We start from the raw sequence: 25538 nt of genomic DNA, 5'->3' as shown, positions 1-25538 counted from the left end.
CTGGTCTCTGGAAGCGTGTCCTGCAAGCCTCTCAAGTGGCCATCGACTACCGGACCCTATTGATTACAGATACAACCAGAAACGGACATCAATTGGAAAGTGAGCGGAAGCTGTGTATTGTGCTTGCGCCCCGAATGTTTATTCTACTGCAGTGAGGAGTGCTGTGATGTGTGGAGTCGCTCGCGTTATTGTCGTTGCATATTAAACGTGTCGTTTTTATGCATCCGTTTTGACCGGCTAATTGACGTGACACGTGTCAACAATTAACGAGTACAGTTATATCAGGCACTGAATAGGACTTTTTTACTTGAATGGTCATTATTCAGTGCCATTATTTCCGATGGTTGCATCCAATACACCTTCCTTCACCGAGACAATATTTTGATACCCTACACGCCCTATCGGCATCACTTTGAATTTTAACCCAATCATTGACTAGTCATGACTATATCATGGTGATAAGGAGGAAGAATTTCTTTATTTCTTTCACGCGATTCCCCTCATCGATACCTTTAGCTTGATACCCAACAAGCCGATAGATTGATACCCAATAGGGCTTCTATTAGCGTCACTCTAAATTTTCACTGACCACGACTATCTCATAACTATAACCAGGAAGTATTTTTATATTTGTCCGACGTGATTTCCCTCAACGAGACATTTAATTTCATACCCCACAACCCTAGCAGGATCATTCAGAATTTTAATCAAATCTGACTAACCATGACCATCATGACTGTAAGCAGGATGCATTATTTATATACCCCACGTGATTCCCGTAATTAAAACCTTGAATTTGATACCCCATTTGCTTTAGTGGTCTCACCTCGAACTTTAACCCAACTTATGAATCACCATTACTGTCTCAAGATTAGAACCACGAAGCCTTTTTTTTATTTGTCCCACGTGATTCCTTTCATCCAGATCGAAAATTTCATACCCTGCACGCCCGAGTGAAGTCACTTCGAATTTTAACCCAATATAAGACTCGTCATGACTATCTCATGACTATAACCAGGAAGCATTTTTGTATTTGTCCTACGTATTCCCCTCATCGAGACCATTCATTTGATACCCGACACATCCTAGTGGCATCCATTTGAATGTTAACCCAAACAGTGACCAACCATGTCTATCTCATGATATAGCCATACCGCATTTTTGTCTCATGTGATTTAACCCTCATCGCAACCTTCTTATTTGATGCCCCGCCATCCTTATTGGCATCATTTTGAATTTTAACCCTATTTAGGACGTATCATGACTATGGCATATGATAATAATCAGGAAGCATTTCTGCATTTGTCCGACGTGGTTCCCCTCATCGAGACCTTTAATTTCACACGCCACACCCCCGAGCGCTATGACTTTGAATTTTAACCCAGTTTATGACTAGCCATGACTAGGTCATAATATAACCATAACGCATTTTTGTCCCACGTTATATACCCCTCCTCTAGACCTTGAATATGATCCCCCACACGCCCTCGTGGCATCATTTTTAGTTTTAACTCAATTATTACTTATTCTGACTGTCTGATGTCTATACACAGGAAGTATTTTTTTAATTTACCTCGCGTGATTCCGTTAATCGGAATCACGCGAGGTGATTTGTTAATACCTTAGACGCCTTGGCGACATCTGTTTGAATTTCTACACAATTTATCTCATAGTGCGGTCATTGTTCTACCTAAACGGGCGTCTCCGAGTCAGTTCAGTTGACAATTCATTTGAAATAGCAGGGGGGACAGCCGCCGCCCCTTCCGCCCGGTGCTCACCTCTTTCTTTTTGACCCTAGCAAATCAAACCGTTCACAGAAGCAGGCGAACAACCAGCAAGAAAGTGCCGCCATGTGCTTTTCCACCACCCTCTCCCACCCTCTTAGAGGATCCATCAAGAGGAAAAGGTGCGATAGCCCTTTTTTAGAACCTCACCAGTTGATTATTATTCCCACGCCCAGTCGCTAAATCAGACCCCCCCCCCCCCACCACCACCCCCCCACCTCCCCACCAACCGATCATGCGCATCGCGAATGCTGCCTTACCCGCAGGTAACCTGAATTGCGAGCCCAAAGCGGCACATGAAACTTAACCGTCAACCATATCTGCCTCCTAGGCTACTCATATGTACTCAGAACTCAAAAGGTTCTCAGAACTCAAAATGTACTCAAACTCAATATGTACTCAAACTCAAATGTATTCAAAACTCAAAATGTACCCAAACTCAAAATGTACTCAGTACTCAAATTGTACTCAAACTCAAAATGTACTCAAACCCAAAATGTACTCAGTACTCAAAATATACTCAGTACTCAAAATGTACTCAAACTCAAAATTTCTCAAACCCAAAATAGACTCAAAACTCAAAATGTACTCAAATTCAAAATGTGCTCAGTACTCAAAATGTACTCAAACTCAAAATGTATTCAAAACTCAAACTGTATTCAAACTCAAAATGTACTCAAAACTCAAAATGGACTCAGAACTCATTCGGTCTCAGGCGTACTCAAACTCAGTCGGGCTCAAACTCACTCAAGCTCAAACACACCATGCTACACTACCCTAGCGCTCACTGAAACTCAAACTCATGTGTGCGTTTGATCCAAATGAGTTTGAGTGAGTGGACTCATAAGTGAGTCCGCCGACCTCTCCTTATAAACGCCAGGCCGTGACTATTATCCTCACACACCTTCAAAACTTTATTCACATGTTGCCGAAAACTACGTGTCCGTACGAGCAAGAGATAATCATCAAAGTACCTGAAAGCCTTGAAAACTAGGCCTTCCAGATGTTTCTTCGGGACAGTGCCCAGGCTGGTCAAAGAATATTGCTAAGTACAGAAGCCACACGCGATCCAATACAAACACCGGGCCTTTGAGTGTAAACCTTCTCCCTCCAAGAAACTAGGGTGGACTTGAAAAAAACGTTCAACAGTTCCAGAAAGCTTCCAAGAGACACCTCAACTGTTAACAAACTTCTCTTCGTCTTTGTGATCCGTAATACACTGTTTAACACAAGCGAGTAAACTGCCATGGGGAATAGAGTAAAAGAGGTCCACCACATTATACTATACGCGAGCATTCGCTGGGTTTTTCAGCAGACAAATATTCCACTATTTGCTCAGAGCTAGTCACAAGAAAAGGTTCTTCGATCGCCAAAAAAACGCAATTGCTTTTGAAGGAACGTAGAAACAGCGCCCTGCCAAGTACCCCGCTCCATAATTATCACCCTGAAGGGAACATCGTGTTTATGAGTCTTAGCTGAAAAGAATTAAAGCCTCCAGACTGTCTTTGTTTGCCCTAGTAACACGAGTGCTGAGGGCATCACAATTGAATTCATTTAGCAGCGCAACGCACTCTTTCTTCACACTGGAACGTTTCAGCTGAGACTGTTTGAAATTCTTATCAATAGCAGCAAGCGCCTTAGCACCAAATGTATCTCAGGAAGGACAACAAAAACCCCTTCTTTATCTACCGTTAACAACCTTAGGCCATTAGCGACAAAGCAGTCAACCAACGAGTTCAACGGGCGCCAATTTACACGCCTCGAGTTATCCATGGACACCGCCGCGACACACTCTTTAAGACAAAGAGAGCCCTGATCTGGCAGGACTCTTTGTGTGACCGACCTGGCCATGGCAAGCGTCTCCACCGGCTTCAGGGCTGAATCCATGCAGAACTCCGGACCAAGCCTCAGTAGACGAAGATGGGACTGAGGAACTACACAGTCGCCGAGCACCAAAAGTTCTCTTTCACGTGCGCTGACCTTTTTCCTTATCGGAAGGGTTGGCCGTAGAAAGTTCCAGAACCACTCCGTTGTAGTATCCGCCGTTTTGTAACTATACGCGAAGCTTTCGCCTGGATCACCCCGCTCACCACGTTGCACCTTCAGGTAGAACCTGAAGACACTTGCCTGGTGATACCACTGCGACCGAAGAAGACGACAATAACGTCGTGAGTGACCGGGGGAAGAAAGCAACCATCCACACAATGCTTGAAGTTCCTTGGGGCACGCTGACTGTCTATATTGCCACGAAGCCGACCTTGCTCGACAGATGTACACAACGATGACAGACGTCAGGACTGCTGGATTAGTTCGATTTAAATTATGACACAAAAAAGATTGATGTGATTATGGGGTTTAACGCAAGTGATGAGGCGCGCCGTAGTGGAGGGCTCCGGATTAATTTCGACCACCTGGGGTTCTTTAACGTGCGCCGAAATCTCGAACACACGGGCGTTTTTGCTTTATGCCTACATCAGATTCCCGGCCGCCGCGGCCAGGAATCTTCCTGCCCACACTGTGGCAGATCGCACCTGCCACCGAAGAGACCTCCCACGGCCACTACCACTACTTCAAATATCTAGCCTAGAACTGTTGGTGGAAACAGACAACCTCCGCCGCGCTACGCATGCCTTACTTCCACCGCGTGGAACTGACCTCCCCAATGGGCTCGCTCGCTGGGAGGAGGTCTTGCTGCGGAGGCTTCGAGTTGGGGTGGCGTTATCCCCAGTAGTTACTCACGCTTGGACTGCCCGATACCACGTCCCGTTTGCGGACACCTGCCCCTTCTGTGTGACTCCTGCGCCAGAAACTGACGTTGAACACCTGTTGTGGACTTGTTCAGGTCTTAGAAACGCCAGAATCCAACACCTCCGAGGCATAGGGCTCCATCCTTCAAAAATTTGCCGGTCTCTTCTTGGCTTTCTGCGTGCAACAGGGGCAGTGTTGTACCTTTAAACCTCCCTGGTATGCCGTAGGGCAATCTATCGCATTAAACAATCAAAACTGTAGTACTATTAAACAACAGATAGCAACCGCAACTTTTACAATGAGATGATAAATGTGACGTGGGCATGCTCTTGACGGTGTTTCGATGTTCGAAGGTTTAACCCGAAGGTTTATTTGCATGCACGACAGCACTGAAGGTGTGGAATTGCGTGCCAGGGTCTTCTGTTATACAGGGTCTTCTGTTATACGCTAGGCCAAGAGTGAAGAGGTCCGTCGCCTCTCTTCTACAAGTTGACCATGAGTTCTCCAAAACTTGTTGGTGCAGTTGGCTCACGAATACGGTGGTTACGGCCTAAATTAACCGCGAGGGTGAGTGTGGGGTAGGAGCGCCATCTTGTATGTCACAGCCTCCTTGTCTTCGTGGCTGAGCTAAGCCTACATCGACTTCCGCGGGGAGGAATATCACGTACGCTTCGTTACGGCTATAGTAATAATTAGAAAAACATCGCATTTCATGTTTCCACTATACTCACTTTTTCCTATTTTTTTAAGTTTGCAAAACGCGGGGCTCAAAGAAACGGTCAGTTTGCGGGCACTCTTTGCATTTGAACCTTGTTACTATGCCTGAATTTAATCCCAGCGTATGTTCAATCTTTATAGGTAGATAAATACGCTCATGACTTGATTGATCGATCGGTTGGATGGATTATAGGGTTTAGCGCGCCGAAACTGCATGCGTGCTTATTAAGGCGCGCCGTAATGGAGGGCACCGGCTCCTGATTAATTTCGTCCACTCGGGTATCTTTAACTGGCGCCGGAATCTCGGCAAATGATTGGCGTTTTCTCTTTTCGCCTGCATCAGAAAAGCAGCCACCGTGGTCGGTATCGAACCCGAAGAGTCCTTGGGGTTAGCAGCACAACCCCTTAGACACTGAGCCACCGCGGCGGTTGATTGATGTCAATTTCTGTAATACAGTGATTGACAGGTGTATTATAATACGGATTGGATAGCCACATCGATTAGGAAGCCCCGAATTAACGAAACGGGCATTTTGCAGCAGCATAACATGTCTGGGAGACTTCATAGTCAGTTCTTGCTGGTGGACGCCCTTCTTGAATAACGGTATCTGAACGGGACCGCCTATCCGCACAGGAGTCGTACGCCGCGCTTTCCGTTTTCCTTCTGCCAGCGTCCGTCGTCTTATCGACTTCCGTCGCATTCGCCACTGTCCTACGAACCAGCTAGGCTCAAAGTTCTTGCAGGTGCTCAGTCCGATAACAATGTTCGCAGGGATGAGCACTTCTACCAGAGTTTCAGCGACGATGCTAGTTCTGGTCACCATCCTGTTAGCCTGCTGTCGCATTGCAGGGGCCCGTCTGGACTATATACTTGTCTCTGGGCGAAGTCCCAGGATGTGCCAGGCAGATCCGCGGTCCGCGCCTCTCGGAGACCGCGCAACGTGCACCTTCAAACGAAGAATCGACAGGCAGGCTGGCAGGATACCCATGGATGTGCCGGTGGTGAAGTGCAAATGTCCTGGGAGTCCGTGCAGCAAAACAGGCGATTTCGGGTGCCAAGAGGTGGGTACCTTTGGGCTCCCATGTCGGTCAAATGCCAAAGATTCCAAATGGGCAGCTTTAAAAAATATTTTGTAAATACGGCTAGGTTAGTTGCGCTTAAAATTTGCAGGTAGGTCCATTTTCGGGGTCTGTTTGTTCTGTGAAAATACTCGTGGTCTATTTTCCCGTTATTTTTCATCCCATGAAAAACCTTTTTTCGTCTACGGGTACAGCATATGCGTTTTCAGGAATTTTGCATGTTCCCCTAGAGGAAAATGAATTTTTCGGCCACCTTTTTTTAATTGGTGAAAACTTTCGTTATTAGGTTGCTAAAAAACTAAGGCACTAGTGTCGCCTGGGCTGAGCTTCAACAAAAAAGGCAATAAATTGGGACGTCCCTGCAAAATGTTAGTGCGAGGGTTCAGTGGCTTATGAGCGAAAATTGTTTAAAGATGCCCATTGATTCTTGAAGCCTAGCTAGCTTGTATGTGTTGTACTGCCACGGTGGGGTTGAATGCATGCCCCAAGTAAAAAAAAAAGGTCTGAGGGCAACATTTATCCGATTTCATTTATTTCGTGTTATTTGTGTGAAATAAACTACAGGTTTTTTTTTTTTGATGGCATGTCTGTAAGCGACACCAAAAAAGTAACAAATTAGTCTTAATTACTTGCTGAACGTACCGAATAACCATTACTTTCATTTTTGAGGCCGTGTAACGGATCATAAACCAAAAAGTAACAAGTAAAAGTAAAAAGTAACGCCGTACTTTTCGAGACATTCCATCAAACAAATTCTTTTCGACGGAAGGCGTCATCAAAACGCGAAACTCATTTAAACTGTTCATGACTGTTCGAGGCAATTGTGACAGCCGGCCCGCTATAGGGGCAGCGTATTAGCGACGCACCTAGGTCATTTCGGAAGACACCACCAAACGTGCAAAAAGCGCGCCCTTGTGTTTCGGCACCTTTTTTATGTTTTTGCTTGCTTATTGTGGCTATCGGGAGACATTCAAAGCCAAATAGGCTGTCAATGCATGAGCCAAAGAAGCCAAATAGGCTGCGTTGCCCCACCCCGAAAATAAGTATCCCGAAAGGGAAAGAAAATGTGGCCAACACGTGAAAGTTTCTCCTAGCGCACATAGGAATTTTTTTATTCGGTTTTCTTTACTTCTAGATGCATCCATCCAGCGGTCCACAGCGCAATTGTTTTAGCATATAGTAACGGGATTAAATGACGGACTTGAAGTGCCGTCAGGAATTTTAATAGGTAACGCTGAAGTCTGTGTAAAGATAAAAAGAAACACTCCGGTGATGTAATACCGCCGCCGTGTTATCTCGAGACTCTGAAAGATACAACCTGGTTAGGGCAGGAGCATAACCATCTATATCAATATTTTTCAATCACACCCGTTGAAAAAAACACGCAGTAAGGCTTTCTGGCCAGTTAGCCCAAATTTTTCTTCGATGAGTTTTACCACACTCTATATGAAGCGGTGACGCACGCTGACAACGAGAAGATTACCGAAATGTTTTATTAACTCCCCTACGCTGCATGGAACTGCAATTCAAGGGGAATCTTTCGGCGGTTTAGTATTATAACGAAAACACCTTTTGTAACAGCTAGGCCAGCCGTCAGCTCTGCAGTAAGAGAAGCAGTACAGCCTGCACAGAAGACAACTCAATAAATGTTTCGTGTCCAAAGTGAAGGTATTCTGAAAGTTCCTAACTCTAAAAATTTCGGGATTTAAGTATTGTTCAGTAAATCTGTGTGCAGTCATGAACAATACTCAGTGAAACAGAGTGAAGGAGCTTAGTTACAGCATTGTGTAATGCCACTTGTTATCTTCCTTCCTTGTATATTAGTTACGGAGTCATACCAATTTGCAAGGTATAAAACTATGCTGCAGCCTTTGCAAAACGTATCTGTGAAGAGCATCATCCATGCATAATTGGTCCAATTTGTACTGGCGCTATACACTTCCGTAATGCAGTCCTTTTTTTCTACTGTGTAACCTCGATTTTACAAAAACCGATTTTACGAATTTGTCGCCTTAACAGAGCAGTTCGGATTCCCCCTGCATTTCGCCGTATAGGCCCAATGCTTCTTCGGTCTTACGTGGATTTTGCCAGTGCACGGTTGGAATGCCCAGTTTTGTCAATTTACTGTCCCCCGTTTCTAAGTGCCAGTTTCGAGCGAGCTCTAATCGCCTTAAAGCAGACGATCACGTGTGACGCAGAACAAGCAAGGCAAAGCGGTGCACGTCATTGGTCAGAGGCCGCGCGAGCGCACCTACGTCACTACTGAAATGGACGCGAAATAGAAATAAAAAACGCACAAGCTCAGAATTCCACCCTAGGTAGCTTCGTTATATGAAGGCCCTGCTGTTTTGTCTTCTCTGTGAAAAGAAAAAAAAATGTGCATGCAGCCAACAGACTGGATGTTTTTTTGTTAATTTCAGATACGAGAGACACTTCAAGTAGCCTACCTGGAAAGGAGTGATGGTGCGGTCTTGTTAAGGAACGAAAGCTTCGTGGTGGCGTGTGCTTGTATCACCAGCAGGAGCGCCCCGGCCTTGTCGGGAAGTCTGAGAAGAGTCAATGACGATGTGAAGAGCGCGTATGGAAGCGCGCTGCGCGAACATTTGAGAAAGATTGCTCAGACACCGCACAGGACGTGGCAGAGCTTTCTAGGCAGATGACGACGCAATGGCAAACAAAGTTGCAGATAAAGTATTGTTCGTTGCAACGATATGTGCCGTATAGAAGAAACATCGCTCTCTCTCTATTGAGCCTTTTTTTGAGAATTTAAAGATAGTGTAATGTTTGACTAGAGAAAGAAATGATGCTTCAGCAACCTTGTATATGGGAATTTCATCAACAGACAACAAGAAATCAGAACTCTGACACAAAGACAATGGCGAGATGGGCTCGCAGAAATCGCAACAGCGTCTAAGGACGACGAAATTCAAACAAAACAGGTGCTCGTAATGTATGTTCTTCTGGTTCCCTCTACTTCCACATAAATGCAGAATGTCAATGTACAGCTTCAAATCAAGTCTTAATTTTATTACGCTATGCCTTCACCTTGTATTGAACAGAGCAACAAAAATGAGGACGAATGCAGAACACGTCCTTCGCTCGATCTTGTCTACCTGTTTAATGCATAAATAACACTTGCCAACTCATACAATTGACCGTATTTTTAATTAGGCCTTCGCGCTAGCATATACAATAAAGCTCCATAATTCTAGGCAGTAACTGTTTGTTACTCCAGTAAATATTTTCTTTTTCGTACAAATATTTGTGGTATAACGTGCCGTATTTACAGGCTCATCTGCCAACCTCGGGCCAGAAAATTTAAAAATGTTTCAGTAACTGTTCTCGTTTCTTCTGCTGCAGTTCATCAATGGTTCCCGCTCATATATAAAAAAGCAAATGTGTGGCTAAAATAAGTGTTGAAACACATAACTGTCATATGAAAGTAAGAGGTCATGAGATGTTGATGCGAGCATGTGATAACACCCTATCAGTTAAAAATATGGTCGCCATCCCGCCCTGCGAAAGTGGATGCCCAGCGAAGCTGTTATAAACCACTACACACGCTGATGGGGGGTGGGTACGAAATGTTTCTCGCCGTCTCGGCTGGCTTGTCGCTTGCGCTCGGTTTCTCTGGCGGCCAATCCAGGGTCCTGCCTAGCCTGACTCATGCGCTCGCGTCTTTGGAGAAATCGAACTACTCTTTATAGTGAAACTAGTAAAGCTGCCTAGCCTTGAAACATAATCTGCAAACATAATCTTCACCAGGAACACATGGTGGGGGATCCCATTGTTCACAGGCGCCTTATCATCTATAATGTGGTTTCGATACTTGTTTTGTGGTTTTTTAACGATAGCTGAGCTCTATGATGCATGCTTGATTAGTCTGACGCATATGCTCGGCGTCTTAGGTGAGAAATCCCGGGTCCTGCTTTGATTTTTTGGTTACGAAACAAAATTTTTCGACCAACTAGAGAGTAACAGCTTCGCTGTAAACACACATATATAAAAGTAAACAAAAAAAATTCCCCCGCATTTCCCCGAGGGGGAGAATGTGAAAGTGCGAATGCACGGTTGTCGGCCCGCTTGCGGCGCTTGCGCTCGGCCCCCGCAGCCCACCGCCTCGCCGCCTTCTCTTCCATCTCTTCCATCGGGTTTGTAGTATCACGTGTACACCACGCAGTTATCAAGCCGCTATAACGCCGCTGAGTCGCCAACGCACGCCGCTGACGACGTAGTTTGAATGCGTTAAAGATATAAGGCGCGTCACTAACACTGATATCAGCGTCGCGTCCGTGGCTTGGTCGGTAGAGCGTCGCCCTGCGGCCGCAAAGTCCTCGGATCGAAACCTGGCGCCGGATGCTGTTTCTTTTTTAAATATAGAGGAGCACTGCGGACGCCGCCGCCGCCGCCGCCGGCGGTGGATGGTTTGGGGTCGCCTATAAAGTGCATTCGCACTTAAAAGATTTAGTGACCTGCCTCTCTGCGACGAATGATGACTGGCGGAGCGTGGCACTGACAAAGAAGTGCACGAAACACACACGTAACAGAAACTGGTTGTGATGATAGAGTCGTCCTATCGAGTACGTTCAGTCATTTTTAATATACTTGCATCCTATTGGGATATGCAGCGCATTTACGAGAAAGCTGGCTTTGCCGCAAGGTAAATTTTGTTCATGCTACTCAAACGCTTAGCTTAGGTTTCGCGCTCTCGAAACCCTTTCTCCACATGGCGCTGCCTTTCATGCCGCTTAGAAAAAAACGGCGCCGAAAAAGGATACGACAAGGAGTAAAGACACAATACGACAGGGAGTTCGTATGTTACTCCCTGTCGTATCATTTTTTGGTGCTATTTTTTTCTAAGTGGCATCATGCATCAACTAGCCCGTCTCAGTTCACTTGTGAAGTTCGCAACAATGCGAATTTCGTGCCGTGCCGAGTGCATGGGGCGGAAAGACAGGCGCCGGCGACATACCCTCTCCTAATCCGGCCCTGCGCTGATTGGGAGACTGATCAATCCAGTGAGACCGGGGCGCCTTTTCGCATTGGATTCCAGAATCTGCACCTGCGGGACACTGCCGGACAAGGCCACAATGCTTTACTTAGAGCAGATCCGCTGTTAAAAATCAAAACCGAAGGCAGTGGTAGCTCTAACACATCCGATGGTTGCTCTGCTGCTATATATCATTCATGCCGGAATCACACGGCCCAGATGACTGTAAAACGAAACTTCTAGGCAAAGGAATGAGGCCAGCACTTGCACGCTATGACCAAGGCTCAATCTATTCTCACGGCTACCGCAACATTTTCGTGAAGACTGGACCTCATCATGGTTTATAATGTCATTCGACAGCTATGCAGCCTTGCAAGCATTTATTACACCGTCGGTTGGGGTTTGCATCCACTGAAGCGGGCTGATCGGCAACGCATGCCGAATTTCCTCGCCCGGGTAGTCACACGAAATTGATGCATAGCTTTAGTGAAGAGCCTCATGTTTAGGACCAAACTGTTTGACATATACATAACACCGAACCAACAGCGATGCCTCGACGTTTGGATGTACCAAAGAAGAAATTATGTGGGGAATCTAATGTGGAGTTTGGTGTTAACGGATGTGTCATCGAACCGTGCTGCTGATGACATCTTCTTTGCAAGACATAATACGCCACTCCACTTTGGAAAGGAAGATGAACAAAGATGGTTCGATTGCACACAGAAGAGAGATAATTTTGAACAAAGGTATGAACTAAGTTATTGTGGCAAGTGAATGAGGATCGGTGTAATGATGGCGCCGTAAGCGGAAAATGGTCATATAATCGTTTTGCGCGGAGCTTCGGTAAAACAAGAACTACAGCCATTTCCTATATCACACTCCTTCTGCACTTGTCCATGTGTTGGCAGCAGACTGAAATTCAGTTACTGTTATAACTTCACCCTGAACTAACCAATTATAAGGACCTCAAATCCGGCGTAATAATAAAGCCTTCTGGGTAAACAAAAGTTCTGATAAAACAAGAGTTCCAGCTGCATCCGGCTGAGCATTTGCGGTAAAGTTGGCTTTGCTGCAAGGCTTACTTGCTCGCACACATGAGAAATTTACGGAATCGTATTTACTGTCGGGAATCCCAGCCTAATACGGCTTCGCTTTAATAGCGAAGCAATTTTGTAACTGCAATACTCTTCAGTCTTACTTGGGAATATACAGTGTGGTGAAAATTAGGTCAACAGATTTTTTAAACATTAGGCGCTTTGACCTGTACAGTGAGGTTATGAACCAAGGGGGACACATAACTGGTGGTAGTTAGGCGATGGCTTAATTACCTAAAATTGAATCAACTTTTTGGTGGCTGCAGTCAGCAGGCATGTTTGTATTGAAAAATTGACGCAATTGTGTTTCAACGCAGTTTCATTTAGCATAATTATTCTAACGAATCTGTACTCCCAGAAACGAAAGTGCTTAGTTTTATTGCCGTTCGCATGATTACGCATGCTAGACAGCGAATACCGGCGTAAAGTTCTTCCCTTTTCTGACGTACCTGCTGTGTATGACGTTTAGTTTGTCAACGGGGTTGAGGCATAGGCAAAAGCGGAAACTGGCGCCATTTCAGTCTTGGCTAGTGTTATCACAATCTGCACCACTCGGAACCCCTATCGAAACACAGAACAAAACGGAGGAGCTTTGCACCGGTCTTTACTGTTTAGCATGCGTAAACATGCAAAGGTCAATCAAACTTCGCAGTTCGATATGTCCCAGTGCGGATGCGCTAGAAGAATTCTGCCGCATGAGACCTCGTAGAAACACGATTGCGTCTATCTTTCCCATACAAACATGCTGCTTACTCTAGCCACTGAAAAGCTAATTATTCTATTTTAGGTAATTGAGCCACCGACATCCACAATTATCCTCCAATTATATATGCCCCTGGGCGCATAACCTCACTGTAGAAGTGGTCTTCACGTAAGTCTAAGCGTCTAATTTTAAAAACACCTGTCGACTTAATTTTGATCACCCGGTGTATAGAAGCAACGTAACAAGGGCATTCCATTACAATAAAACGATGTTAGGTATTTGCTAACGGAACTGCAAACGACCTCGCAGATGCCCTAGTAAAGCGGTCCAGGTAAGAACACCCTGCTGGTAACGTTCTGAAGAACCCAAGATACAATGGAATGATTTGAAGGGTTGTATTGTACATACATTACAAATGTTATGTAAACGCACACAACTTTTGTACTTTGGGTGTCACATCGAATGTCGACAGCTTCCTGCCACACTTCGCTGTCATTTAGCAAAACTTACTGTAAACAGTAGGAGGTAACCCGAGTTCTTCAAGTATGTGTAAGCCCACAGCTTTGGGGTCAATGCGTTCTCCATAATAAAAAGCCCTAAAATGTAGTGGTCAACAATGCAGTGCTTACTATTTAAAATTTCACAGCAGCACAACCCCCATTGTACACAACAGCGTTCTTCTTCCGCGACACCTTCAATATTGCTCGGACAAAACAAGTTTACGTTGCCCATAAGAATGACGCTGGCTACCAGAAGGAGCAGCGAGTCACTTAAAGACGTCAGGTCGGCCGTAATACGTGTAAACGTGCCATTGGCCAAACGCCCCACAGCCCTCGCACCTTTCTTTCTTTTACAACGCCACAAAGTGGTGGTTGTTGCTGCATTGCGTTCTCCCTTAGACTATATGCACCTAAGGCATTGGGCGAGGTCATATCATGCACCCACAAAGCTCACCATTAGGAATGTTTTTTTAGTTTGTTGTTCTCCACCAGAGCTCTTAAGCAACAGACTTGCAGCACCATAAGTTAGCTGCGTGGCAGTGGCAATTTATTGTTGGTAGTGGCAGTAAAAAAACTTAGCAGAATAGCAGGTGTAGATGTGACTATAGGGCGCATGCAATGCACTAGTTTACTCCAATTGTTTTGACGCAACCACAATTGTCGCAGTGCGGATTTGGCGTCGCTCCAAGGCGAAATAGGTAGCTATTTGTGTAGGCACAGTTCAGGCGTAGACGATGGTACAACGTTTCCAGTTTACGAGGAAGCTGTGTCGGGAGTCTTGACTTTAATTCTGGGTCAATAGTGTGCAAAAAGCATCGAGTGTTTTGTAAGTTGCTCCATAGACGGCTTCTTTCAGTCACCTCAAAGTGGTGAGCCATGGCAGAAGCTTCTGTTTTCGTGAAATACACCTTGCGGTATTTTCGGTAAAGAAGGCCCTTACGGGCCGCTTCGTCGGCTTTTTGGTTACCTTTGATGCCGCTGTGTCCAGGTATCCACTGCATTTTAATGTTGTGTCCAGCAGAGCAGGCAAGATGGTGAAGGTAGGATATATCACAGGCTGCGATTTGGTGGGGGGAAAATCTACTTCTCCTGCATAGAATTTGCAGAGCTGCTTTGGAGTCCGTGAAGATACTACATTTTATTGGAATGTGCGGCCTACATGGAACCGAGATTCCACTTCCTCGAAACCATGGAACGTCTAGAACAGGGACCAATTACTCTCAGAAATATTTTAGGACCATGGATTCATCCGTCAAAGCAGCGCCAAGCTCTACGAAGTTTATTCTCTTATTTGGATGAAATTGGGCTAATTTCAAAATTGTAAATTATGTGGCCCAAGCTCGCAACAAAAGTCCGCTACCGCGCCAAGTACACGACAGTTTTTTTTTTTTCCTTTTCTTTCCTTCCCAGCTCTTCCTTGGGCCTTTTCTTCCCCCATCCTTAACCCACAGCAGAGAAGCATGTAGGCGTCTGTAAATGCCGGCAAACCTCTCTGCTTTTCCAATGAAGAGCCTTCTCTCTCTCTCTTCTCTAGTTTACTCCCATAAGTTGAAAACTGTGTGATGGCCACATGTGGTTTTAAAAACTAGAATTACAGATTGGAAGTACAAGCAGGTACAGCGGGCATGATGTATGGAACGTCGCATCGATTTCCCCGATATGTGCTACTTTGGTGAGGAACAAACGCAGTTCTCAACATTTACTTCAGTACGGCGAGCTTTCTTGGTTTTTGGAAGGACCAGAAGGGCCGCGATGCTCCATATCAGGGTTTTATGCAAGGTGTAATTGATTGCGAATCCGCACGAACAGGCTGTTTCTGAACACAGTCAGCTATTGCATGGGTGTGTATCCGTGCGCTTATGTTATTTCTCTTTCATTTCAACCTCCTGGATTAAGTTTCACCACAGCTCTAGTGAGAAGGACCCAACATGGCTAAGGAGTTGGGGTACTGATACCAAGGACGCGGGTTCTATCCGGGCCGCTGTGGTCATCGCTTCCGCTCTGCTGCAAAACCACACAAGGTGGCGCGAAACCGACATTCATCATGCAGTTTTTGGACTAATCACAGAAAAGATGGTGGATTTTTTTTATTATTTCAAGTAAAAACATCGGCGCTTGAACCATTTGACTTTGCGATTGCTGCATCGTCCTTAATTGCGCGCACCGACTCTGCAGTGATGACAAGTGGCGTTTGAACATTGCAATATCCGGCCGCACACACACGCAGAATGTCGAACAGAGCACCCGTGGCAGACAGAAAATCTATACATTGAGATTGCACAAGAACAGTTCCGTTGCCTCATAAGAATGTTCACGAGGACAATATCACCTAGAAAAAAGCAGTGTGTATGTACATCAACTTGTCTAGTGCTACTTATTATAAGCTGCTGAGCTAACACTGTAGGTATGATCACAGAACATGTTGCCTTCATAATTCACCAAAGCGTGCTTTGCTGTGCTTATATACCCGCTCCCAGCTCCTCGCACACATCGACATTGTGGTAGTTGAAAACTGAGCCATGCAGAGCAAAATACATTGACTGCATAAATTGGCGATATGCCTATAGACGCTTCAAGCGAGCCATATAACACGGCAGTTGTGATATTTCCAAGTGAGACTCGTGTAACAATAGTGTGAGAGGTATAAGTATACACACGGCAGTGTCATGGGTGCCTCAAAGAGAAGCGATTGTATGACTCGTTTACTTGGTGAATTAGCTACCGTATAAACCACCTGATTCCCTCGTGCGGAAGAAGGCCAGTCGAAGGCTACCGCTGGCAGGCATTTTCCGTTAAAAACAAACATATATCAAAGAACCAACACTTTCTTCGCAGAATGCGACGTGCTCATTTCGTAATGGACAGAAAATGTTAAAGGCAAGGCGGGGGAAGCGAATTCAAACGACGCAGTCATGACTAGAAAAAAGCACGAAGACGTAACACTTCGCGCAGTGAGTTCATTCTTCTGGGCGTTCAAATCGAGGACGAAGATTTTCGCTTCCTTCCATCGGCGTCCTTCTTCTCATTTGCAGCACTCCGATGGGCTTCCTCGAAGCTTGACTAGTAAAGCCCTTTTCCTAGGCGATTTCCGATTGGCTAACTGGGTTCTTCTGCTCTCGAGGCCTTTTCCAGTGATGCCATCCACCTAGAAAGGCGCGAGAGAAACCCAGATGGATCAGAAAACGTTTTGCATTACAGCAACATGAACCAGGAAGTAGCTGAGAAAACAAAAGAACCGCGCGCTGAAGAGAAGGCAGCGACACAAGTATAAAACACAACTAGCTGCCAAGGGCGGCGGTTCCTCCAGCGACAAGCTTCAATCACCGCAGCACGTTGTTGTAATTATATGGACTTCGTTCTCCTCCTCTGCGACGCTATGTTATATGTTCATTAGAATAATGTCATAGTACTACAAAGCATTGAATGACTCTTCTAGTGCAAAAGCCGGCAGACTAGAAAAACGCCGGGCAAAGGAACCGCCGTAAAGGTTTGGCTTCTGGCACACTCCTTTATCTTACTGCCCACACTAGGACCGGTGCACCGAATTTCCAGCCGTCTTGATGGTGCGCTTCAATCGCCTTGTGTTTTTCGTGCTTGTCTGTGTTAGCCTATGATCAGCACTGCCTGCGGTTAAAAACCAACTAGAATTTTTTTGTGGTTACCTAACCCCCCCCCCCCCCCTTCCAGTAAGTTGTTCCGCCACTTCGTATCGTTCACAAAATAGGCTTTTCTTCGGTGAGCCTTAATCGTAACAAACTTCGCATGAATCGTACACATGCTTAGAAGCCCTTTCTTCTTCAAAAGTGTCTTTTCGCCGTTTTTTTACACCAAACTAATACCAACAAACTCAATTTGCTCTTGTTCTAAGGAACGCTTTAGAAAATGTTCTATGATAAGTATTTGAGTTGATAGCAATGATTTCGAAACAAATTTATTCTTCAAGTAATGACTACGTCGGTAATTTTTTAACAAACCTTAAAAAGGCAAGAAAATATATAATCGCTTAAGTGGAACTTTACTGAACTGAACGAGGCCTCAGCTATGTAACTTGCAATAAAAAAGCAGCAAGATGTCTGAGAAAAAAGAGATTAGGTAGTATTGATCCTTGCGGTACAGTCCCTTAATTAAGCCATCAATGACAAGAAGCTGAGTGCACAGAACACATTCACAAATCCGAGGCTTTTGAGTACAGAAAAACTTGAATGCGCACTGAAAGTGTTTGCTGCATTCGCGATGTGCGCAAACCCTTTGTGGCTGCGAGGAACTGAATATGAGAATACCAATGACGTGCTTCCGTATGAGCAAAGCTATAGCTATCAAATAAGCTAAGCGTTCACACGAGCAACAGCAGAAATTGTGTACACACTCATTAAATAAAAAAGCACCTCTGAGCATCCTGCGGGTCCTGAGCTTGAAAAACGTATGCCCTCCTCTGGTGGTACAACTTGAAGGCGGCAGGGCAGCACCGGGCCTCTAGGCCGTCCGATTTTTCTGCTGTCGCCACGCACAGGCCCGGAACAGGAACGGAGGTCAGAGGGAGCTCGTCCTGCAGACACATCGGAGGGCAGAATGTTTAGCGCAGCCATGCGGATTTCTTCAGGATATAAACTTTTTGGTACAGAAATATTCATTCATTTACTCACTCATTCATTCATTCATTCATTCATTCATTCATTCATTCATTCATTCATTCATTCATTCATTCATTCATTCAACTTATTTATGTTCACTGAAAAACGAAGACCGGTTATGATATCAGAGGTATATACCGCAAACGTTAACCCCACAGCTGCCACAGCCTCTTTTGTAAAATTTATTAAAGCAGTGTAAAATGTAGAAGCTTCGCACACAAGCCATGCTATCTGGTTATCCTGTACGAAAGTTCTCGCTGTGTTTTGTGGTGAGTACAAGACTGCGTGCCGACAAAGGAGTTTCCCTGTTCTTCATATATCAAATTTCTCAAGAACACTTTATTAAAAGTGTCACTCCAAATGGTGCCGTACTTTAGGGGTGACGTTGCAAAATAGTCGCGCAAGTCCTGTAACATATCAAGATATGCGTAGCTCTGAAAAACAAAAAAAAATGAGATCCTGTGATCTTTTTGCAACCACAAGTGGAACGAGGAGATAACACAGTGTGACTTGTACGTAGCTTGCGAGATGCACACAAATTTGCTACTTCGACCGCGCAAACAAGGTTAGTCGTGCAATCACAGTACGCTATGGCGTGGTTGACTGAGCACTACAGGGCTGCGAGCGATTGCGAGAACAACAACGGTGTTCGGATCGATTGCACGCGGGATACTTTATTTATCATTTGCTTACTATCAATGAGAAAGAATTAAATGGCCCATTGAGCGAAAAAGGCGGAGTCGGGGTTGACGTAAGAGCAGCAAAGAACTTTCTTGAGAAGCCTATCATAGCATTAGGCGTTCCATAGCGCCAGGTGAGACTGAGTAGCAGGGAGAGGTGGCCTTCCACGCGCCGATGAATGGAGCGTCGATGTTCACCACTGTCGACAACTCTTCCAAATACACGGCGGCAAGCAGGAACGAGCAGCGGCGCAGCGCGTATGAGATAAATCAAGGCCATTCGAAAGCATTAAGCCTGATCGCGAAGCAAAGCGTCCCAATGTGCAAGATTAGAAAGCCCATTGACAATGCGAAGGGGAACCAAGGCGCCTCAAGCGTTCGATTGCACATTCACGCTTCCACATTCACAAGCACTAAATGCTTCAGGCGTCCTTGGCTCTTTTATTACTACTATCCTTATCAATACTATTACTGACTTCGACTTTTCTCCAAGCACGTCGAAGCTTCATTCAATAGCTACGTCCAAATCTCAGCTGTATCTAGCGGGATTAAGAAAACTTAGCTTCGCTGCTATCGTCCCTGCTTTCCCTACAATGTCATCATATTTACAAAATGGCCTAAACTTTCTTTCTGTTCGCTCCTTGAGTGACGTCCGTATGTCATAATGTTTCCTGAAAGCGGACATTTCTCTCACACGGATTCGGATCAATGCTGTCACGTTTCATTAACAAGCTCTTGCGGTTTCGTTTTCTTTCAGCAGTCAATAAATGTCTCGAGATTTGAAACCATGCTGCTTCCGAATATCAAGTAATAATGGCATTCTCTTCTTAGTATCAACATTGCACTAACCGTCACTTAAAAAATATATCAGCCATGAAGTTTGCGTCTTCGTCGTGCCTCCCAAGACAAGTGGCGGCTTGGAAATGCATGTGCAGCAAATCAGCACGCATTTTTGCTGCCCAGAAGCAACACGACTAGTAAAGGCCGAAGGAAATGGACAAAGAGGAAGGAAGCTGAGTGCATGACAGTTTGTACTAGCGTCGAAGCTATGCAGTTAGCACGTTTAAGAAACCGACCAAACAGTTAGTTTGTTATTTGTTATTTTATTTATTTTTATTTATTTAGGTACCCTAAGGGCCCAAGTGGGCATTACATAGGGGGGGAATGAGTTTAAAGCCGACACAATGTACAATATTGTAAAAAGAAAAGAATCAACACACCAAAAGTGACATTACGATATCATAAAGGCACAAAAAGTATACAATTGCAAAATACAGCGTGAAACATTATATCCAAAAAACAAAAATATGTAAAAGTGACAAAAAATCTGGTATTTGAAAAGCAGGAACACACATTTACAGCCTAGAAAAGATAAGCATGATGAAGACAAGTTAAAGGGTATTTTGAATCGCTAAAAAAGCGAGGAGTGCGGTTTGAAAAGAAGAGGCGTCTGGTTCGTCCACTAGGCTCCTAGGCAAAGAATTCCATTCATTGACTGCCAGTACAAGGGGTGAGTTCTGATATTTGTTTGTTCGGGCAAAAATTGGGCTAACTTTGTGAGCGTGGTCGGTGCGTGCGGACGTATAGGGTGCCGGGAGGATTAGCACCTCAAGTAAAAAGAGGTAATAAGGTTCTTCTAAAAGTGTTTAAGATGTTCGTTGCGGCTGAATGCAAAAATGCACTGAAAACCATATCCGTGCGACTGAAAAAGCTGGAGCCTTCGAAGACCGTGGCATTCACCACAGTCCGAAAACGCTTACGGCGGGCCGATCGATTTGCTACGTGCGTGGATCTCTTGTGGTGCACTGACCCGTTCGGATCGGAAGGAGTACAGCACGAAGTCTCTGTGTAGGGCGAACCAGCGTCGCTGCCAGTGTGCCCGCCGGCCCCCGGTCTTGAGCCGCAGGTAGCCACTGAGCACCGCACCGGGGTCCTGCATGGCGCAAAAGATATATGGCAGGACTACACATGTACAAAACACGATCCAATGTGAACTAATTCACAGTTGCAACATTTATAAAAACACCCCGTGGACCGCTTTCGTTCGAGACCGTTCATTAGTGCATAGAATAAAGGGACCCTGCAACACTTTTCTCAACTTTTCTCGAAATCTCAAATTCTTGCAGACAGTAGTCAACAAACACATCCAGTACTTAGAATAGGGAGTAAGAACTACCTCAGCCAGAAATTACCGCTTTACACCCATCAAAAAACTTTAAAACTTGCTCAAAAGATTTTTCTCTCTTTCCCGGTGTTGGCGTTCGTCGACCGCTGGAATTACGTCATTGCAACGGCGTAGCGGCGATTGGCCGGCTTCCTTTCAACGATAGCAATGAACTAATCGGATAGGCACTATTAAAAAAGTGCCACAAAAGCGAAGTAGAAACGGAAGGCGGGTCTGCTCCGACTAGCAAGTCCCACAGTGCTGTTCTGTGCTTGCGGTAACTGTAGTTTTCGCAGTGCTTCCACACACGAAGGAAAAAGTGAACGGGTTTATCGGTAGTGTTGCTGGGTCCATTTAATTATAGGACGACGATTTGCGCACAGGTTAACGAGACCCTGCAACGTTGTTGATAAGCACTTTCATTTTTTAAATTGCTGTGTGGAAACGCTAGGAAACTGTAGTTATTACCAGCAGAGGGCTGCACTCCTTGATTTGCTCGTCCTTCCGATACACCATCAAGATTCTGCTTTGTTTTTGATGCGGTTTTTATTAAAATGGATGTCGAGGGCGTTACTTGTTACAACTGAAAGGAAGTGTTATAGCCCGGGTGACGTCCCTCAAGCGGGAAAACAATGTTACGCCAAGAAGGACAGAAATATCCTTTTGAGAAAGGTTGTACCTCATCTGATGGATGTAGAGCTGCACTTTTTGTGTGAGGTTCCTTTTGATCCCCTATTAAAAGCCCTGAATGCGCTTATTGACTACGTTCATTCGGGACTTAGAAAAAAAAAGTTGAAAAAAGTTTTGCAAGGTCCCTCTGACCAAAATCTGAAGATTAACTTCCAAGGCCATCCTGTGAGGGCTAGCAGTTTCACTTGGGTTGTATCTTTCGCTGTCCTGAGGGAGTATCTACAGCTACTGTAAACACTTAAATGTGTCCTTAGACAGCTATATTGAGTTGTGTGGCACGCGGAGGCGAGCAATGCACAATTAACAAATGAAGATCCCTTGGTTTGTCCAAGTGGTTAAGTTGTTCCTGCTCTGTTTTGGAGACAAAATTCAAGCAAGCGGGATCTACCTGACGATGACCAGAAGGAAGAGGGAATGGCGGCAGCGTGCCGGCTGGCGAAGGCAGGTCATCGACCGGTACACCGTGGTCCTGGTGGTCTTCATCCGGGCACTGAAGCGTCATGGTGGCGTAGCAGGCGTTGCAGACGCGACCGGGCCGGCCCCCGTCGTACGCGAGACTAGCCTTGCGTGGCACGCACTTGCCGCACGCAACCTGCGGTCGCAGAGCGACATTTAGATGCCGAAGCCTTGGACTAATTTACAAGGTGAAACTTCTAAAGTACTACATGTCACACTAAAGCATCCAATAGGGGCGGAAGAGAGGAAGGTGAGCGTTGAGTCAATCGCTTTCTTTCACGTCTTTTAAATAAGCCGTACGCTTCTAATTTTACACTGGAAATCCTTACATTGGTGAAATTCATTACCCACCAAAGAGTTGGTAATGGAACTTCTGTAGCTCGGAGTACCGAATATTTTCTTGGACGACAAAAGCGCGAACTTTTATTTGCGCTAGGGGGGAATTATTTTCCTTACAGAACAAAACGTGATGCGCATTGTTGGCCCTCAAGCACAACGCAGCAGTTACGTGGAACACAGCGGCTCAAAAACCCCAAAACTGGTCTCATCAATGGCGTTGTAGTTCATAATCTACAGTTCATCAGACAGTAATGTTTCGCGCGTTATAGCAGCAGTGCCCCCAGTGCTGTGCTCCTCCTGCCCTATGGCAAAGCAGTACTTAGGCCGTTCACGATTTACTGTTATTCACGAGTTTTCCTGTGAGCATTACGGGATAAGCGACCACTTTCTTCTTCCAGTGAGATGCTCTGTGGTATCGTGATATGGTGCGCGTTTCTTTTTCGGGTGATATGTTCTGTGCTCTTTATTTTCCTTGTTCTCTGTTTACTGTTTCCCAGTGATGCGTCCTTCTCCATGCTACTGGTGATCACAGCTTCGAGTGTGTGCCTAGAGAATAGAGGAGGGAGGGGGCGACGGGGAGGCGGGACTCACGATTCCGCAGGCGTGGCAGTGGTGCTTCCAGCGGAGCCCGAACGTGGAGAAGCCCGCCGAGCAGCGCATGCACCGGGACACTGTGTCCGCCCGGACAAGAACGGGGGCCCGCTGGCCCAGCTCGGCGCCCTCCGGACTCTGCAAGAGCAGAGAGGAAAAGTTGGTCGGGGAACGCCAAGGAATACACAGGGGACCAACATTCCGAAACCATATCGAGAAAAGGATGGGAAACGTGTCCCTTGTAATGCCGGAACCGTTACTCCCCTCCTAACACGGCAGTTATTCGCATTCGATTCGAGTAACACTAGACCCCAAAAGTGCCGTCGGACGTGACGACGAAATTATCTGGCAAGTAGGCCGCCTCTGCGCTTGCTCCCCACGCAGACCATGCATTCCGGGGTTATTTTCGCGAGGTGCTCCTTCTGTTTCTTTGGTTGCTTTAGACTTACATTGCTCATTCAGTTCCATTCCATTCCTTCCATTGCATGTTTCATTCCGTTTCATTGCTCAGCGAGCAGTCGAATTGAAGATGATAACTGTGACATCAAGGGACAGGAAGAGAGCGGAGTCGTTCAGGGAACAAATGCGTGTTAAGGACATAGTATAACTCAAGAAGGAGAAGTAAGCATGGGCAGGGCATGTAATGCGAAGGCAAAATTACTGTTGGTCAATAAAGGTAATAGAGTGGTCCCTAGAGAAGGCAGGCGGGGGAGGGGGTGGCAGAAGGTTAGATGGGCAGATAAGACCAAGAAGTTTGCGGCGATAAATCGGTCGCAGTCAGCACAAGAGCGGGATAATCGGAGATTTATGGGAGAGGCATTTGACCTGCAGCGGGTGTAGATAGGCTGAGTATGATTATTACGATGACGATTATTATGATGATGATGATTATTACAATACTTCATGCAACATGTTTTCACCGCTGTCTCGGCCTGTTTCTCCAGCAGCGCCACTTCGACGCCTGAGTTTAACACTGCCTACCTGGTCTACCAACAAACGACTCCCCGCTGCAAACCTGGTTGTTGCGGGCACATATCCAAGTTAGAGCAAACACATGAAGTTATAAGACTAGACACATTGGCTATCTGCACAATGGAATACGAGGTTGTATTGGAATGTTCCTTGACTTTTAACCATCGGCTCAAAACACGCGTAGTTTTTGAAACCTCATTTCTGCGGCGTCTCAGTTAATCCACCACCAACATCTCCTAGCACTACAATTGCACATGAATAGAGATGCACTGAGTCCACTGAGAAAAACCAAAGTTTAGACAAATTTGTCATCGTCATCATCATGAGCAGCAGCAGCAGCCTATCTACGCCCACTGCAGGGCAAAGGTGTCTCCCATGAATCTCCAGTTATTCCCGTCCTGTGCAAACTTCAACCAATCTATCTCCTCAAACTTCTTCATATCATCTGCCCAGTTAACTTCCTGCCGCCTCCTGCCACGCTTGCCTTTTCTAGGGATCCACTTTGTTACTCTTAATGACCAACGGTTGTCTTGCCTACGCATTACATGCCCTGCCTGAGTTCATTCCTTCTCCGTAATTTCTACTAATATGTCCTTAACCCGCGTTTGTTCCCTGACCCACTCCGCTCTCTTCCTGTCGCTTAATATAACACCTACAATCTTCCGTTCCACTGCTCGCTGAGTCGTCCTCAAATTAAGTTGAACCCTTTTAGTGAGCCTCCAAAATTCTGCGCAAGAAAAATGTGTGCAATAAAAAACATTTCTAGGAAAATAAATATAATCTACAGGTTATCAGTGCTTCTACAAGTCACGAGAGAAAGTTCAAACGCCCCTTGGCCTAACGACAAGGATCGTTGAAACGTGAAGCTTTCTTATTGTGCGCGTCATGATTGATGTGTTACGATGGACACCACTGTTGTGCAAGGTGGGCGTTACTGCAGTGTGTTATGTAGCGACATCGAACGCCATCAGGGAGGCATAGAAAGTTTCAACTTCTTCAACCGGGTCGGAGTGGCACAATCGGATAGGCGTCGCCTTCATAACGCGAGAGACCCAGGTTCGATTCCAATCCCGGGAAGTGGCTTTTTTTCTTGAGGCACTTGATGTGCCTTCATTCATCATCATCACCGTTCTGTACAAGTTTGGTGTAAAGTTGGCTTTCTGCCATGAATTTTCGTGCGACATCGAACGCCATCAGTGAGGCATTGAAAGTTTTGCTTCAAAATTTTTCGAAGGTTTAACTCAAACCAACACTGGCTAGCAGGTGGCAGAACATTTATTGCCAATGCACATTCCATGACTTCCACGGCCAAAAGTATTGTAATACAGGCACAACATAGAAACTATCCCAGTCGGCAAAAGCACTGACGTAAACATCGGTTCCCTCATATGCAACCTTA

The 25538-nt window shown here is 45.6% G+C and overlaps 1 protein-coding gene across 3 annotated transcripts in view; it reads right to left on the bottom strand.

Annotated features, from left to right (window-relative positions):
- Positions 1-15688: 15688 nt before the first annotated feature.
- LOC144158683 (FYVE, RhoGEF and PH domain-containing protein 2-like) overlaps positions 15689-25538 on the bottom strand; it is a 67585-nt gene continuing 57735 nt past the window's right edge. For all 3 annotated transcript variants that reach the window (XM_077689720.1, XM_077689721.1, XM_077689719.1), the window contains 5 exons: positions 23168-23305; positions 22170-22373; positions 20738-20860; positions 18002-18162; positions 15689-16761 (listed from right to left, as the gene is read on the bottom strand). In XM_077689720.1, the coding sequence (XP_077545846.1) occupies positions 16713-16761; positions 18002-18162; positions 20738-20860; positions 22170-22373; positions 23168-23305 (675 nt within the window). In that variant the 3' untranslated portion in view covers positions 15689-16712. The remainder of the gene's footprint in view (positions 16762-18001; positions 18163-20737; positions 20861-22169; positions 22374-23167; positions 23306-25538) is intronic.

The sequence above is a fragment of the Haemaphysalis longicornis genome, unplaced genomic scaffold, assembly GCF_048455015.1.
Source record: "Haemaphysalis longicornis isolate Haplotype H1 unplaced genomic scaffold, Haemaphysalis longicornis Haplotype H1 scaffold_10, whole genome shotgun sequence".
NCBI classification, from domain to species: Eukaryota; Metazoa; Arthropoda; class Arachnida; order Ixodida; family Ixodidae; genus Haemaphysalis; species Haemaphysalis longicornis.
The sequence above is the reverse complement of the archived record's forward strand: the minus strand, read 5'-3'. Positions and strand labels throughout refer to the sequence as shown.